The 18,991-nt window shown below is 36.7% G+C and overlaps 1 protein-coding gene and 1 long non-coding RNA gene across 2 annotated transcripts; one reads left to right on the forward strand and one right to left on the reverse strand.

The window, feature by feature from the left end:
* Positions 1-695: 695 nt before the first annotated feature.
* Positions 696-5,987, reverse strand: LOC144560201 (uncharacterized). The gene is made up of 4 exons (XM_078309379.1): positions 5,032-5,987; positions 3,159-4,840; positions 1,537-1,834; positions 696-846 (listed from the first exon to the last, which is right to left on the reverse strand). The coding sequence occupies exons 1-4, from the start codon at positions 5,985-5,987 to the stop codon at positions 696-698; spliced, it is 3,087 nt and encodes a 1,028-aa protein (XP_078165505.1).
* A 963-nt stretch (positions 5,988-6,950) lies between these two features.
* LOC144560911 (uncharacterized) lies at positions 6,951-9,016 on the forward strand. The gene is made up of 3 exons (XR_013513509.1): positions 6,951-7,091; positions 7,778-7,859; positions 8,788-9,016. It is a non-coding gene; the product is annotated as an uncharacterized LOC144560911 (long non-coding RNA).
* Positions 9,017-18,991: the final 9,975 nt, after the last annotated feature.

An 18,991-nucleotide genomic window follows, 5' to 3' on the forward strand; every position in this document is an offset into this window, starting at 1 on the left:
AAGGGATTTTGAAAAGAAAGTGACCAGGCCGACCCAGCGCGCATTTTATTTCGCGCAAACCATTTATACACGGATATTTAATTAAACATCCGTGAAGGAAGACATTTCTAGACGGTTATTTCATTAATAATCCGTGTATAAATTCTATGCGTTCGCGGAAACAAATTCGCGCCTTGGGAAGTTCGAAATGTAAAGACATATTTTTTTTTTTTTTATATTTTTAAACTTAATTTGCATCTAAACTCAAATATTTATAAATAATAAAATTTCAGAGTTTGAAGCGACGTCGTTCCGACTTCCATTAGATAATTATTTAAAAAGCACATTTTCAGTTTAAATAGCAAATCTTTTAACTTTCTACACGGATGTTTAAGTAAAAAACCGTTTAGAAATGATAGAGAATGTCTCCACGGATATTTCATTAAACGTCCGTGTGCAAATATTTATTAATTTAAAATTCTTAGAAGACGAAATGGCTCTTCAAAATTCTATATGAAACTAGTTCGATCAAGATATTTATATAAATTTTATTTGCAAGTAGAAATGGCCGAAGTCCCTCCGGCCGGCAGTGCTCACCCCTCAAATGTGCCGTGGCCATTGCCCTCCGGCTACGTCCCGCCCGAAGAGGTTGATGTTAATTTCGAACTCCCCCCCGGTTTCGAAGTCCCTCCTGGCTATCTCAGGCCTCCTCCCAACTACAGGAGGACATGGCCGTGGCCGCCTTCAAATGTGCCACGCCGAAGTCCAAGGGGGCATCCACCACCAAAGCCGTACATAAGGAGGGGCGATCGCTGGATCAGGCCAAAGAGCCCCTGGATTAGGAGGAGGCCGGGGTCGCGCCAGGGCCTTTATGAAGGCATGTTTCATTAATTTAGCTATCTTTTTTTGTTTTCTTCTTCTGTATTTTGTTTAATCAGTTTTTTTTGTGTTATATGATGTATTAGCCAGGATCCTTTTTGATGTAATATATTTTGTTTAATTTAATCAACATTTTGTTTTCTATAAATTTTTCTTTTTTGTTAAATAAATGATGCTATCTAAATAATTAATAATGTTAATATGTTATAGATATAAATTAACGTGTTAAATTAAAGTGTTAAAATACCTTTCTACATGGATATTCAATTGAAGTGTTAAAATACCTTTCTATTAATAATCTCATATTTATATTAATATTTAAGTAAAGATTCATAAAATATAAACAGACAAAATATAAACAATTAAAATATAGACAAATGAAATATAAATTATTTAATATTAAAAATAAAAATAATCTATTTCTTGGTTTTATTTGAAGATTCATCTTTTTTGTCTTTATTGCTTTCTTGATCTTCTTCATTTTTTTTCTGCTTCTTCCTCGCCCTTCTCTTCTCCTCGTCTTCCTCTTCTCCTTCCTCCTCATCATCTTCTCCAGCAGCCTCTTCCTCTTCCTCCTCTTCCTCCTCTTCCTCCTCTTCCTCCTCTTCCTCTCCCTCCTCTTCTTCTTCATCGTCGTCTTCGTCATCATCTTCTTCTTCTTGGTCATCGTTCTCGCACCTAGGGCAGATCCATGAATTGTATCTCGGATCTCTGCTGCCTTGGTAAGTATTTGAGCAGACGCATAACGGGTGGTATGAGTCTTGACAGTGGTTGCAATGGAACAACCACTCATATTTTCCGACCTCTTGGCACACTGTGCACTGTATGCCTCCAGTGGGTAAGTCGTTTTGTGAGTCGTCTGAGTCTGAACCTTCAGTTTGCTGGAAGAACTCACTCTCAGAACTATTTGAATCGTTAGAGTTTGAGTAGTCACTATTATTTTGTGAGTCATCGGATGAGTAGGGATCCATTTTTCCTGGGAACAAATTAAAGAAGTAAGTTCAAAAGAATTGTACAATTCAGATTGTTTTGTAATGGAGTTTCTCGGATTATATAGAATTATGAAGTTGTTTTGATCGTCTTCTCAGATAATTACATAGAAAGGCAACTATTCGAATTCCGCGCTTCAAAATAAATGCAACATTTTACAAGATTCATGCATAACGGACGTCTTAATTAAAATAACTATTTCTACACGGACGTTTGATTAAACGTCCGTGTACGATTCTTTCTAATAGTTTTGGTCAATAAATATGGCTCTAATTACTAAAGGGTTAGGGAATGAATATGGTGCCCTTTCAATTTTCTTTTATTTAATAGTCATAAATTCCAACGATGCAAAAGCCTGCTCATAATTAATACATGTAAAAGAGTAAAAACTAATTAATAAAGAGTAGGGCTAAAAGTCCGTGTGGAATACCTTTCTACACAGATTTTTAGTTAAAAGTCTGTGTGAAAAACCTTTCTACACGGAGTTTTAATTAAAAATCGGTTTAGAAAGGTTTTCCAAACGGATTAAAGGTCCGTGTGGAAAACCTTTCTAAACGGATTTTTGTTGGTACTTACATAAATAATAAGTTGCCTTTATTTTTTTATTCTTAAATGATGCACTTAATATGTCAACTAGAAAAAAAACACTACATATAAACAATGATACGAAATCATAATATTGAACAACAGATCATACAAAACCATATTAAACAGTAAGAATAAATGCAAAATTTCATAATATGGAGCGTAGTTTCCTTTTCCAGTTTAAATAATAAATGTAAAAACTTAAGAATAAATGCAAAATGGCTGCGAACATTTAGAAAGGTTTTTAAACATTTTAAAATATTCAAAAAAAGAAATACAGAGCTAAAAGAGAGCTACACGGACATTTAACTACATGTCCGTGCAGAAAAGCAATTTGTCATTAAAACTCTTCTTAAAGAAAAAGGGGGCTGTTCGATGGGTTCTCTCACCATCGGTTCTGCTTATCAGATATCTATATTCATAAAATTTATATTTAAAAGGAATAAATAAACAAATAAAATGTAAAATACAAAAACACAGTAAAATATTATCGATCGGTTTACAGTCATCCAAAGATCTCATCAGTAATGCAAATAAACTATGCTTATCTATTCGGCTATTCATCTCTGAAATATTATAAAAGAAATAAATATTATAAATTGTTTTTTTTTGGAATATAAATATGAAATTGTTCACGGTTAAACGAAATAAATATTATACATTGGTTTTTTTTTTCCTTTTTTTCTTTTTTTCCACTGTTTGAACATTTTCCCATAGTCCTTCACTGTGGTCAGATCTCATGTAATTTGCTTCGTCTTGTTCTTCAGTAGTTGTTGCTATCTCAGCCTGCACATCGGCACAAAATGGAGGTATCTCATCGAACTGGTCGTACTCTTCTCCGTCGATTACGTTTTCTATCCCAACAATCCTTCTTTTTCCGGGTAAGACGATGCTCCACCTAGCATCACTCGGGTCAGTGACATAAAAGACTTGGGTTGCTTGCTTGGCGAGTATGAACGGATCATCAACATACCCGACTCTGTTAAAATCTACCACTGTGAACCCGTCGTTATCAACTTTAACACCACGGTCTTCGACCCATTGACACCGAAACAAGGGAATGCTGAGGTGAGCATTGTAAACGAGCTCCCAAATTTCTTCAATAACACCATAATATGACTTTGATGCCATTACAGGCCGGGCATCCCCTGATCTACTGAATTCTTGAGACGTCGCCACCAACGTCACCCCACTATTTTGCATGGTGCTCTTATCACTTTGTAATTTAGTGTAAAATGTATATCCATTAATCTCGTATCCTTGGAATGTTCTAACAACCATTTGGGGTCCTTGGCCCAGCAATCTAACCGTTTCACTTACGGGCGACATTTCGGAGTGTGACTTCACTCTTTCTTTCAGCCATCCTATGAAACAACGGTTATGCTCGTCAGTAATCCACTTCTGACTTCTCGTGTAGTTCTGTTGTCGAAGGATTGCCATGTGCTCATCTATATAGGGAGTGACATCTGCCATGTGCTGTAGTACAATAAAATGTGCCTTTAACAGTTCATCTCTATCAGCAAGTATGGCTTTCAACCCAATAGTCCCTACTCCTTGGAGCCTTCCCTCGTATCGAGATTTTGGAACGCCAATAGGACCAACACCGGTCATGTAGTTGGTGCAAAACTCAATCACCTCTTCCGTGGAATATCCTTCTACGATGCTACCTTCGGGCCGATGTCGGTTCCTTACGTAACTTTTCAAAATACCCATGAATCTCTCGAATGGATACATATACCGCAGGAACACGGGACCACAAATCTTAATTTCCCTCACAAGGTGAACAACAAGGTGAACCATAACATCGAAAAAAGATGGCGGAAAATACATCTCAAGATGGCAAAGAGTAACGACGACCTCCTTTTGCAGAGAGTCCAATTTTAGCGGGTCTATCACTTTGGAATTAATTGCATTGAAGAAAAAACAAAGCTTCGTGATGGCTTGCCGAACGGGCTTTGGTAAAATTCCTCGGATTGCAACAGGAATCATATGTGTCATTAAAACATGATAGTCGTGGGATTTCGGACCAATCAATTTCATGTCCTTCATCGACACAAGCTTCTTAATATTCGAAGAATACCCTGATGGGACTTTAATACTATGAAGGCATTTACAGAAGCTTGTTTTCTCGGTCTTCGACATTGTGCACATTGCGGGAGGTAGGTATGCCTTGTGCTTCCCTTTATCCTGCGGTGCAAGCTTGGGTCTTATTTTCATTTCCACCATGTCTTTTCGAGCATTGATACCGTCTTTAGTCTTCCTCGGAATATTCAACAATGTGCCGATCAGACTGTCGCAGACATTTTTCTCAATATGCATGACATCTAGGCAGTGTCTCACTTCTAAATATTCCCAGTAGGTAGCTCCCAAAATATGGACTTCTTTTTCCAAATATTTTTCGGTGGTGCTTTGGCACATTTTTCGAAAACAACTTTAAGATTTTTAACCAGCAGGAAGACACCCTTCCCGTCTAACGGATGACGTGCCACTCCAAGCTCAGTGTTCCCGTTGAATTCTTTCTTCTTCTTACGGTATGGGTGATTAATAGGAAGAAACCTACGGTGCCCCATGAAAACATTCTTTTTACAATTTTTCAACCTCAGCACCTGCGTGTCATCTTCACAGATAGGGCACGCTTTTGCTCCTTTAGTACTATAGCCCGATAAATTTCCGTACGCGGGAAAATCGTTTATGGTGCAAAATACCATGGCCCGCAGCTCAAATTGCTCTTTATCGTACGCATCCCACACCCGGACGCCATCCCTCCACAATTTTTGGAGGTCCTCAATTAATGGTGCGAGATATACATCTATGTCATTTCCGGGTTGTCTGGGTCCTTGGATTAGTAATGACATCATTATATACCTGCATTTCATGCACAACCAAGGAGGAAGATTGTAAATGCATATAAGAACTGGCCAAGTACTGTGCCAACTGCTCATGCTTCCAAACGGACTCATTCCGTCTGTGCTCAACCCTAGCCTAAGGTTTCTTGATTCGCCACCAAATCCTGTGAAATCTCTATCAATGTTTCTCCACTGAGGAGAATCAGCTGGGTGTCTTAGTTTACCGTCCCTTTTGCGCTCGTCTTCATGCCAACGCAATAATTTCGCATCTTTGGGATTTGCAAATAACCGTTTGAATCTCGGTATTATCGGAAAATACCACACCGACTTAGCCGGAGCCCGACCCTTGTTTCCTTCATCGTTACCATCGTCAGTGTCCTGGTTCTTACGTCTGTACCGTGAAACACCGCATTTAGGACAAACATGCATGGCCTCGTACTCTCCACGGTACAATACACAGTCATTCGGACAGGCATGTATTTTTTCGACCTTCAAGCCCATTGGACAGATCAACTTCTTCGCCTGATATATTGTACAGGGTAACTCGTTGTTATCTGGGAGCATTTCTCGTAAGAGCTCTAATAAGGACGTGAAACTCTTGTCGCTCCAACCATTGTCTGCTTTTAAGTTCAACAATTTCAACACAGCTGACAGTTTTGAAAATTTGGTACACCCGGGATATAACGGCCTTTTGGATTCATTAGACATATACTGAAATTTTTTATAATTTTTATCACCAATTTCATCTTCCACATCACGTAACATGTCTTCTAGATTTTCAATAAAATCGTATTCTGCATTTTCATCAATATTCACACAATCATCCTCGTTGTAATTAAGTTCAAGTAGATTATCAAAATTTTCGACATTCTCAAAATCATCGTTGGAATGAAGCTCAAAATTATCATCAACTTCTACATTAATATCAACATTGTCTTCCAAAACAAAATTTCTATTGGTAGCACTACATTCCCCAATTTTCTCACCATGCATAAACCAACACGTATATCTCTTCTGAAATCCCCGACAAATCAAATGAGCTCTAATTTCTTCCAAGTCCCCAAATCTTTTAAAATTGCTACAATCTCTACAAGGACACAAGATGTCGTTATCCTTTGTCTTCGCTCTATAACTCTCGGCACATTTTATGAACTCATCAACGCGAGCGAAATATTCTGCAGTATCACGTCGCAATTCGTACATCCAACTTCGATCTATCTGTAAATTAAATTAAAAGAATGATTCCAATTAGTCACGGTGGTCGAGCAACATACATTGTTACAAATTCTTGGCTTACAAACGGGCCGGTTTACAATCGTAACTGTTACGTTAAGAAAATTTTTATAATAGAAAAATAATAATAATAATGAGAATGTTTAAAACATAATAAAAAAAATATATATATTTTGTTGTTGAACTAGGAGTTGAAGATTAAAACAATTATAACATAACATTAGTCTGAAATTTCGAAACAGTCAGACTTAATCAAATCTTGAAATTTATACCTTACATAAATTAAAGATTTATTAAGAAATATGGAGATTTTTATATACATATCTATATATGTATATTCTTCTTTTAGTAATATCAAACAAGTGGAGGGTCTATTTTGAAAAATGTCCAAAATGCATGTAAACAATTCAACCCTCTCTCTCCCTTCGTTGCTCCCTTGTGTGTTTGCTGCCAAAAGAAAGAGAAGGAGAGATCATCTCTTCTCTCTCAAAAATCCACCAAGAAACCTTGAGAAATTGAAGAAAAGAATGGAAATTGTTGAGAATCTCTCATTCTAGTGGCCATCTAGCTTCCCCATTGGTACTCCCTTTCTCTCCTCTCTCATCAAAAATCTGAATTTTATCTCTATTGCTAGGGTTTTGCTCAAATCTGAAATGTTTGTATAAATGATGAGTAATCTATCTCCATTATGCTTCTAGGTTGTTAATTTAGTGATTCTCTTCTCAATTCTATCTTAATCTTGATTTTCTATCTAGGGTTTGGTTCAAATCCGAAAATTAGAGAAATATTTTGATTTGTCTAGTCTAATCCAACAAACAAAGGTGTTGATTGATAAGTTCTTCTCTCACTCTCTTAATATCTGAAATTAATTTGGTGTTGATCTCTTTTCTTTGTTCCCTCTTTTGTGTATGGTGATAGTTAAACACAGTCATAATATTTTTGAGGAAGTGCTAATATTGTCTCTGAAAGGCTTAATATTTATTGAGTATGGTGATAATTAAACAAAGTCATAATATTTTTGAGGAAGTGCTAATATTGTCTCCGAAAGGCTTAATATTTATTGTGTATGGTGATAATTAAACAAAGTCATAATATTTTGATGAAGTGCTAATATTGTCTCCGAAAGGCTTAATATTTATTGAAAAAGGCTTGATCACTTATTCCAAAATGGATTATCTTAAGGAAAGTATATAGAAAATAATATCACTCAAGTAAGCATATCAATCGTCGAACAAATATTGAATTAAGTATATATGTTAATATAGGTGTAGGCTCGGTTGAGCAAGATTTTGCGGGATCTTTCGAGACGTCCGAACTATAAGTGCGAGATACGCTTTTCATAATCAGGTGCGGGGTTTCTGGACTTGTTTGATATTTTATATTCAGAATTAAACTGTGTTTCGATTGACATGTTGATTATCGATTGAATTGCATTATCGGATTGTGTTGCATATGCATTGCATTGCCCAAATAAGTGAAACTTGAATTGTTTTATCTGATTGATTTGCATGCTGGTATGGTTATTAATTGTGTTGATCTGAATGATCTGATTTTGGAATTAAAGTCACCGTGCTTCATATCACCATTGGTTGGTGGATATGGTATTATTGTTATCCACCGTGATGACGTTACCCAGGGGGTGAAATCGGATTTGTCAAAGTCTCTGTAGAGACTTTGATGCCCAGTGTTCTAAAGCTTTAGATCGTCTGGCCCTCGGCAGTTCCCAGTACCGGTTGGGACGAGGGGTAAGTGACTTTGTATTATGATTGTGGTTATATGTGACTTGTGCATCAGAGGCATTACCCAGGGGGTAATGCATTTGGATGGTCAATTTGCTTTATATGGATTTTCTGGATGTGAATTGAAACCAGACTTTTAATTAAACGGTTAGGCCTGTAACTACAGATGAGTGTCATGAGAAAAGGTTTTACCTGGCGCAGCCGTCTGTAGGTGTCTGTAACCCTACAGATGAGAGGGAACGAATTGGGGTCCAGATTGGTGGAACATTTGTAGTTACTACCAGATATTCTGAAACCGAGTTAAACCAAATATTGTGTGATTGAATTTCATCTTGACAATTCTGAATTGTGATTTCATTTGGATGTATGTTGTTGGATTTATGCATTCTTGTTTATATATGGTTATAAACTGATAGGAGCTTTATTTGTGTTTTATTTTTGAATATAATCTGTGATTGCAAGTCCAGGAACGATTTGTGGCAATTTATCGCATTGAGAATTTATTTCTCATCCCCTCTTTTGGGTAAATTTTTCAGGTGCTGGTTCGGCTGATCCGGGAGAGGCACGAGGTCGGTAGGCCCTGGTTTCACCGCTGCCTAGCTTGTCTGGTATTGTGACATTAGAGATTATGTATATAGTTATGTTTTGGTTATATATATATATTCTCTATGTCATTTTGTGATGCGTATCCATCGAGATACGGGTTTTGTATACTGTAACCTGACCAGCTGGGATTTGTGATCTGTTTATGTTATTTATTGGTTTTGTTTGCGCGTTATGTTTTACTTTCTATCATATCGTAATTGCCTAGTAGGTATACGGGCAACCGTATGCCTACGGCAGGAGCATCTGTCATGCCTCGTGGGCCTCGGGGTGTGACAGTAACCCACTCCTTGAATATTATGCCTCATATGTGAACACATTAATTAGCGGGATTTAATTAGTGTTTAAGAAAAATTCGACAGCATTTCCCCTTAACTCCCCAAGTATGCATAAACCACATACTCGTAGGAGCAATAAGGAGAAATGCTGACGAATTTTTCTCAAACACTAATTAAATCCCGCTAATTAATGTGTTCACATCCTAAATGAGACACAATATTCAAAGAGCAGTCCCAAACGGGGGACTATCCAAAATTAATCCCTATTAGATTAATTTTGAACGGGCATGGACCTAAAAGCATCAATAGGTCGGTTATTGGACCACAATACACTAATTATTTACATTACCTTAACAGATCAAGCATGCATGCATTAATAAATAATTGACCTAAATAATTAAGCAATAATAAGTACCAGAAAATTAGCGAGAGAAAAGAGGAAGACTAACCCTAGCAAGATAGAGAGGAGAAATGCAAATTAACTTCAAAGATCTCAGCTTCGGTCTCGATCCTTGTGCGCAGAAATCAGACCAACAGAGAGAGAGAGTAATTGATCAAAACGGCGCTGGAAGAAGGCCTTTTTGTAACCCTAAACCTTTCTACACGGACATTTATCTATAAAGCCGTGTAGAAAGTCGAGAGAGCTACACGGACTTTTATATAAACAGCCGTGTATAATTATTTTTTAACTCTTTTTAATTAAAAGAAAAAACCTTTTTTAATTCTACCTTTCTACACGGCTCTTTATTAAATGTCCGTGTAGCATTGTATTTTTTTTTGGTTTTTTTTTTTATGTTTTTCAGATAGCAAAACAAACAATTTCCAAAAAAGAGGAAAACATTTAAAATCCAGAATTCCAAAACATATATAGCAATTTGAACAAAAAATTCATGTACATTAATTTATACAAAAATTACAAATTCTTATTGAGCATTAATTACAAAAGTTAAATCCATATAAACTAAAAAATTCTATCAAGGACTGGAAGAGGTGGATATATGAAGGACCCTCAGAATCGGATGGAGAGTCAGATGAAGACGATCTCGTCCGACTCCCCACCCGGCTCTGGTCCTTCATCCGACTATCCGGCTCTGAAATTATCCTCCAAAAAAACTTTAGCGCACAAATCAGACGAATTAATTGGGGAAATGAAGCAATTCGCATGGGAATTCGAGATGTAGGTTATCAATTATATCGGACTGGTCATCTTATGAGCTCCAAAAACAGTAGCTCATCTTTATAGATTTGCGATCCGAAATAATTGATAAACCTAAATTTCCGCCCAATTGTTAACTGCGAGAGGGAGAGTACAGATTGATCAATATGTTCTAATAAAGAAAGAGTTCAATAAAGATTCATATGTAAACTAAAATTTCCATTAAGGACTGGAAGAGGGGATCCCCTCTTCCAGTCGTTAATGGATATTTTTAGTTTACAAGTGGGTGATTCTTTCCTTTTGGTGCCAGTAGGGTTTAGAGAGGGTAATATGAAGATACATATTTTAATAAAGAAAGAGCTAGCTGAAAATAAAAAGTTGGATGAAGGACCTTCAAAAAAAAGAGAAGAGGTGGATGAACAACCTTCAGAGTCGGATGAAGAGTCGAATGAAGAGTCGTCCGACTCTTCATTTGACTCTTCATCTGACACTTCGTCTATCTCTGAAAGTCATTCATCCCTCCTCTTCCATTTTTTTTGAAGGTCTTCATCCCAACTCTTTATTCGATCAGCTCTTTCTTTATTAAAACATGATCTTCATATTACCCCCTCTGTAAATAATCAGATTACAGAGAGAGAGAGAATTGATCAAAACGGCGCTGGAAGGAGAAGGCCTTTTATATAACCAACTTGGTGCTCGAAAAGGCGCGCCCTTACCAAAACCCTAAAATAACCTTTCTACACGGCTTTTTATTAAACGTCTGTGCAGCTCTCTCAAGCTTTCTACACTGTTATTTAAACAAACATCCGTATACAAGTTGGACATTTCTTCACGGTTCTTTAATTAAATATCCGTGTAGCTCTCTCAAGCTTTGTACACTGTTATTTAAACAGACATCCGTGTACAAGTTTGACATTTCTTCACGGTTCTTTAATTAAATATCCGTGTAGCTCTCTTAAGGCTTTCTACACTGTTATTTAGACAATAAGCCGTGTACATTCCCTAATAAACGTCCGTGTAGCTCTCTCAAGGCTTTCTACACCGATTCTTTAATAAAAAACCGTGTAGAGATTTCACAGATATTCCAGGCACCCAAAAAATTACAATTTCTCCACGGTTTTTACGTAAAATTGTCAAATCCGTGTACAATGTGCAGTGTACAATGACCATTTTTGTAGTAGTGCATTTACCTTTGCAAAATTGGTTCTTGTTGCAGCACCAAGCCACCAACACCGTGTTAGTGGGCTACAAAGGACAGTACCAACTGGTAGCTCTCTTTCCTAAATTCTTCAGATAGCCAAATACCAGTCTTGACTTAGTTGACTTACCTGGTATTTTTATAGCCACGTCATGCATGTAGTCGCGAAGCTGGTTCTCCAACATGCTTGTGTCAGCTTGAACAGAAATGGTAGCATAATGGTTGAGACCAATGAAATCATATGACTTCTTGACTCTTATAGAATCTCCATATGTGAAAACCCGCAAGCGGGATCCTACGATCTTTTTCTTTTTTGTTTTTTCTTAATTTAAGCTTGAACACAATTACAAAATGAACCTAAATTAAACACACACTGACCAATGTGCTCATCAGCCCCGCACATCGTCAGTCGACCAGCCCGGCATGCCCGAATGTCATCTCGCCTAAACACACGCTGCACATCTGCACCAGGCCAGCGATCGCCCCACCTGAGCTGCCTTCAGCCTCGCACGAGGGTTTGGTGGTGGGTTTATGTGTGTGCGGGGGGAGGCAGTGAATCTGTCACACAGATTTGCATTCATCTGTTCTGCCACAGCAGCAAATCCCATTTGTGTGTAACTAAAGCCCAACAATATTTTGATATGTTACTAATGAGCTGAAATTTAAAATATTTATTTGTTTGTCACTAAAAATTGCCCCTAATTAGCTACACAATAGACAGCATATATGCCAAAAAAAAAAAAAAATTAAGACCAAGACATTGTTCATCCAAAAAAAACCACAATTTGTTTTTTTTTCTTATATGAATGTAAGCTTCTATTTGCCTTTAACCACAATTTTTAACAAAAACCACAATTCCAGAGGCTAATTGACAAAAATTGATTAAATTTTAGAATTAATAAGAGTAGAAATTTCAAAGAGGTATTTTGTCGAATACCTGGCGAGCACTGCTACTCACGAACTTGTGTTTGCCTTGGATCCACCTAGCGTAGCCTTATTGATGCTGCTCACGAACATAGCCTCACTGCTGCTCTCGGACAAGGAAGAGAGAGAGGGGTAGGGAGGATTTGGTGCGCTCGAGCTTGGAGGGTGAGAGAGCGAGAGTGAGTGAGGACTGAGGAGGGCCGGGAGGCTTTGAGCGAGAGTGAGAAAGGGAGCAATTAAAAGGGTACAATGGACGAAATTGCAGCGTGGCGGTCCATTAACGCGGGAGCAAACAAATTGCAATTGGGGGAGCAAAAATTTGCAGGGGCGGGAGCACAAATTAGCAATTGGCGGGAGCACAAATTTGCAGTTGGCGGGGAGAAGAGAAGATAGCCAGAAAGAGGAAAAGGTAGGAGCTTCTCTGAGGTAACATAATATTTATGTTTAGATCTGGGCCGTATGATCAGAATTGGCACGGTTATTAAAGGATCTACGTGATTTCATCTAGGGAGAATATAAACAGAAATAGTATGTTACCTCTGCATAATTGACCTCATACCCACAGCCCCTGTAATGGAGACAAATCATGACCTTTCATCACCCATCAAACGACTCATATCAACATCTGATAAAATTAGTGATTTTTGTACAACAAAAAATATGAATAAATTCCTTAAAAAATATTTCTACATTTATGTATACCCTGTGACCAAATAATGTTTGTAATTGTCAATTTCATATGATTTCATCAATATTTGTCTATTAAAATTGAGTTAATAATTGTGAACCGTTCATTTTTGTATAAGTAATCAACGGTCGATCTATAGTGAAATACCGCCTAATTTCTTTTAAAATGATCAAGTTAGTACCAGGAATCTTAAAAACGAAAAAGTTTTGAAGTTTCAACAATTATAAGCTTCGATCCAATGTGTAGTGTTTATAGCCATACGATGTTGTTATATTTCGTTGCTTGGATGGATGTGTAAATGAACATCAAATTAGATCAAACTTACCAACAATGAAATTAATGGAACAATCTTTGATTTGAACGGTTCCGATTGACCAACGGATGATGTTTGTCTTTATTCCTTCATTAACTCACTCAACAAGAGTTGATGTTCTATGGTGATGTATGTTTGACACAAGTCATTGATGCAACATGCATGCATTACTTAATTTTATTTTGTTTTATTTTTAATTTTCTCTCAATATTTCCTCACAGAGCTTTGAAATTTGAAGTAATTTTATTAGCAGAGCGATTTTGATTTTATGCAATGCACGACCTGTATAAAAAGAGTATCCAATATATTAAACGTACTGCATTGAAGCTAAAACTGCTCTGTTAATATATGTACTTGGAAACTTTTTTGTTTCGCATCGAGAGAGGATTTAGTGAGCTGCCATCTCCCTTTACTCATTTCATTTCCCTCCCTCTGTCTCCCTCTCTCTCTTCGAGGGTTTTCAAAATCAATCTCTCCGCCACCCAATGCAAATCCAGCTCTCCTCTTTGTCCGCCGATCAGCAACTTCAGCTCCTCTCTCCCTCCGGCGTTACCTTCGCCGCTCAGCGCAACCACCTCCTCCATCACACCTTAAACCCTAGCCACCTCCACTGCTCATTCTACAGTTATCCTCCGCCGCTACTTATCTCTGGCGCGATTCAGATCTAGACGAAGGTTAGATCGATTTACTTCTCTGCCGGGGAAGGCAGGGCAGGAGGCGGCTCAGGTGGGACCGGTTCAGTCGATCGCTGGCCAAGTGCGGACGTGCAGCAGGGCTGGTCTTCAGGCAAAGGCGAGGCGGCTCATTTACGGTTTATTTATTGATTCTTTTTATATGCGTTTTTTCCTTGAATTTGTTTGTCCCTTAGTTTTGGGTTAATATACTGTAGTCTTTATTCCATTAGTCCAAACAAAATTTGTGTCAGATCAATTTCCTTAGTTTTATTATTCAATTTGTCTATGTCCTTGCAAAATTGACTCAATTTGTGTTTGGTGGTTTAGGAGTTGATTATTGTAGATCTTATTCCTATCTAGGTGAATTGTGTTGATTAGTGCAGTACCGGTTGGTCTGAGACTTGGTGAGGAACAAGTAAAGTGCATGAATGAAAATTTATATAGTCACTTTTTTCATCCTTAGAGCATAATTTTAATAATTTCAGTGACCTTAGCACAATATTAGAAACTAAGGAAGTGTGCTTTTTTAATTTCTTGGTCATTAGCAATCTGGTTCTATATTTTCTATTAATAATATTGCTAATTCATTATCACTGCTGCTGATGTTATTAACATGATACGTTTTTCCTTAAATTTGTTGTAGGCTATAAGTGTGTTGGATGTAATTGGATTGTGCATGATATAATTGGGTAATTGTGGAACAAGCTGGTTAATTGGGTAAATGAGTATTGGTAGGGTTCAATACAAGTTTTCCAGAGCTTCTAATTCTCTTCTTATTTTCATATGTTAAGTTTTTCTTCTTACTTGTATAATTGAATTTATTTGTTCAAATTTCATGTGGGAGGCGGCACAGTTGATAACATTGAAGAATGTTGTGCAACTTTGTGGATCTTAGATGTTGTGTCTTATAATAAAAAAGGCACAGTTGATAATTTCAGGTCTGTTTTTTTCTCTTAGATGTTGTGTATTATAATAAAAAAGGACAAAAAGCTAGGCATATTACTTGTATAATTGAATTTATTTTGTCTCTTAGGTACTGTTAAGGAAGTTCCAAGTAGAAAACGATGCAAGGCACTAGAGTCTAAATCTGGTAAGGACTCCTAGCTGCAAAAAGAAGCCAATATAGAGAGGTGAAATAACATGAAAGACCTACCATTTGGACCTAGTTCTGAGTCTGGAAGTTTGACCAACCAGGCTTAAGTCTTGTTCCGTGACTGCTGACCAGTTGCTCCCAAGTCCATCCATATTTTTTGATGTAAGGTTTGAACCCAGGACCTCTTAGAAGTCATCCTAATATTCTTTTGTACAGAAATTGATAAATTGCTCTATTTTCATTTTCAGTGAATGCAGAGAAGTTACCGGGTCTACCTACGTGTTGATTCTAGAAGGGATCACTGCATTCTGAAATATTTGGTAATTAATAACACCTGCCAAGAGTTCTGACATGCTGCTACTTCTATACACAAAAGTTGTTTCTGTCATGTAAGACATGCTGCTACTTCCAGGTACATCTTATTGTATTACAAATTTCATGCTACACTTCTTAATTTGGATAAACGGAGGGTTTTTTGAATGATTACTTTAGTTTGTTTTGGTACAGGTATGTTTTACAAGGACCAAAGATCTTCTGGTAAGGTTCTAGCTTCTGTACTGAAGCTACTGGATATGGACTGGTGTGTTAATGTTTTTTCTTTTCTTGATTTAGCAGGTATAGTAGGATCTAAATTTTATCTAAGTGAATTTCATGAGATGTGTAAAGTTTTCAAAATATTTTGTGAAAGTATTGTTATCTTAAATACTCATTATTTAATATTTTGATTGTTTATTTAATTAGGTACTTGATTGCGAAAGCTATCTTGAATGTGCTCAAATGTTGTGTCTGATGATTGGCGCTAATGACATATTTTAGAATTATGCAAATAATTTATTGATTGTAAATTATGGTGATGGATATATTTTGGATATATTTAGAAGTTCATTTTAGTACTTTTGTTGTAATGTTTTTTGGTATTTTGGTACAATGTATGATAATTGTACTATGTTGATTAATGTTTATTAAATGTTCTCTATATTTCAATGTGTTTATATAAATCTGGTTCAATGGAAATGTAATAGTTTATTGGGTTGGTACCGGGTTGGTATCGAGTTGGTACAACGAGGGAGGATTATAGAATTGGAGCATGCAAAAAGTATCAATGATATTCTTGTAAATAATTAGGTGGGACCCACAGTCATTACCCTTGCAAATAGTCAGGTGGGACCCACGCGGAACATTCTTGCAAATAATACGTGGGGCCCATAAATGATATCCTTGCTAATACTCTGTGGGGCCTACGCTACATAACCTTGCTAATACTCAGTGGCTCACGCGGGACAAAGTTTTTGCAAGCGTGTCTTTTTGCAACGGCTGCCCTTGCAGAAAGTTTAGGGAAATGTTTTAGCAAGCGTAAGCGCTTGCTAAAAGTCAGAAATTGAGTATTTGCATGGAGGTTTAAAGCAACGGTAGTTATTGCAAGCGTAGCGCTTGCAAATGGCGTTTTTGGGGCCTATAGCAAGGGTAAGTCGTTGCAACAAGCCCAATCCTACCGTTGCCATTACTGAAAATTCTAGTAGTGAATCAAATTAAACTCGATTGTTTACATTTAATCATTTTATTAAATTAAATTCCATATGCGCTAGTGGCCCCAACTACACTAATACAAAAACGCAAAACAAGCAATGCATATTATACACGTTTACTTAAATTGTTCCAAAATTTTATGCACACTATACATGGTTTTACTGTTTACAACCGTGTATAAATGTGCTCCAATATTCATAAAAGGATTTTAATAAAAAATCATATATGAATGTCATTTTTGGAAATTGAGCGTATATGAGATGCTCCAACAATTTTACACGATTTTCAGTCGGATGTATATGAGATGCTCCAATAATACGCGCTAGTGCTCCCAACTTTGTCATGTCATTGATCCATGCCTTCCTGTTATAATACATCTCTCTTTATTTGTTCTAAGTCATTTGTAAAGCATCTCTTCCCTGTAGGCTTTACATATTTTTCTCTAAGACAAGTAAATCTAAACAGTTGAGGCTAGCCGTGTTGGATTAGTGTAGGTTTAGTATTTTTATACATGGTTTTGAATAAATAAACTGTAGGACTAGTGTTTTAATACACGGATTGAATTTTTTTTAATTTTGAAATTTTATTTTTAAAAAAAGATAAAATTTTGAATTTTTTTTAATGGGATCGACTAACAGTCCCCCTACTTCAGTCCCCTATCTGTCCCCCGCACTAAAAGACAAAAAAAATAGTTAAAACGTGCTAACTACCACCAAAGAGCAAGATTAATGCTATCTTATTAATAGTCAAAACGTATAGTATTCATACCTACGAATTTATAGTATTCATACTTATTATCAGAACCATTTGTCATATGTAAACACAAGCTGGAGGGGACCAGTAACAACCAGGGAGACCGCTGACGTCTTGTGACAGCCTGGATTGGGGACCGCAATCGTCTGAAAGTGACATTTGCCAAGATTGGAGACCACTACAGCGAAACTATATATTATTCATATCTAAATATAGAAGTATTCATATCTAAACAAATGAAGTATTCATACTGACGATTATGAAATATTCATACATGTTTGAAATAATTTATATAATTCAAAATTCAAAGTCAGATTCATCTCTCACCCCACCTCTTCCAAGAAGTATTCATACTGACGATTACGAAGTATTCATACATGTTCAAAATAATTTATACAATTCAAAATTCATTGTCAAATTCATCCCTCTCACCCACCTCTTCCAAGAAGTATTCATATCTAACATGAAGTATGCATATCTAACAAATGAAGTATTCATATCTAACTAATGAAGTACTCAATATATAACAAATGAAATATTCATATATATAACTATTCATATCTAACTAATAAAGTATTCATACATGACACTAACAATATTCACATCTGACACTAATAATATTCACACATGCCCAGATTGGGACCAAGAAATATTCTCAACAGACTAGTATGCATAACTAAAACAATGAAGTATTCATATCTAACTAAAGAATTATTCATACTGACGATTACGAAGTATTTATACATGTTCGAAATAATTTATACAATTCAAAATTCAAAGTCAGATTCATCTCTCTCATCCCACCTCTTCCAAGAAGTATTCATATGTAACATGAAGTATGCATATCTAACAACTGAAGTATTCATATCTAACTAATGAAGTATTCATATGTTGCATTGTGACAACCTTCGCTGGGCTAGCATAGACCCCCTCCAATGGTGCACCACGCTCTCCCCGCCGAATCTTGACGGTGCACCATGCTCTCCTCGTCAGATCTCGACGGTGCACCACGCTCTCCTCGCCGGATCTCGACGGTGCACCACGCTCTCCTCGCCACGTGAGAAGATTGAAGATTGAAGAGGGTGGGTTTTGACCACGTGAGGGAACAAAAATGGAAAGTTGTTAGGGGGATAGATAGGGGACAGATTCAAGGGGGACAATATCTTTACTCTTTTTTAATATGTATAGACAATTCAAAGAACATTTTACATGATTCAAAAAGTGGTTTACAAAATTCAATAAGACGGTTTACAACGTTTAAAGTGGTTCCGGGTTAGTTGTTTAATTTTGAAAAGTCGTTAGCGAACTTTTAGAACTTCTAGAATTTTGAAAAGTTGTTCAAATTGTACAAATGACTCAAGTGATTCTGGTCAAAACATTTACTAACTCACTCGGAACCATGCACTTTAAAAAGTCGGTACTTGTTACAAAATTTCGTGAACATTTTACATGATTTTGTATTGAGGTTTGCAAAATGTTTACAACAGGCCATTTACATCTATTTTGAAAAATCGTAACGGCTGAATTTGGATA

This window comes from Carex rostrata, chromosome 10, assembly GCF_964058835.1.
Source record: "Carex rostrata chromosome 10, lpCarRost1.2, whole genome shotgun sequence".
In the NCBI taxonomy this organism is placed as follows: Eukaryota; Viridiplantae; Streptophyta; class Magnoliopsida; order Poales; family Cyperaceae; genus Carex; species Carex rostrata.

What these genes read in the sequence shown, in the direction of transcription:
- LOC144560201 (XM_078309379.1), bottom strand. Translation starts at nt 5,987, where the DNA reads ATGTCTAATGAATCCAAAAGGCCGTTATATCCCGGGTGTACCAAATTT. An exon ending in TTACATGAGATCTGACCACA is followed by an intron (nt 1,835 to 3,158) that starts GTGAAGGACTAT and finishes ATTTGTTCCCAG; the next exon opens with GAAAAATGGATCCCTACTCA. An exon ending in AATTCATGGATCTGCCCTAG is followed by an intron (nt 847 to 1,536) that starts GTGCGAGAACGA and finishes GCCTTCATAAAG; the next exon opens with GCCCTGGCGCGACCCCGGCC.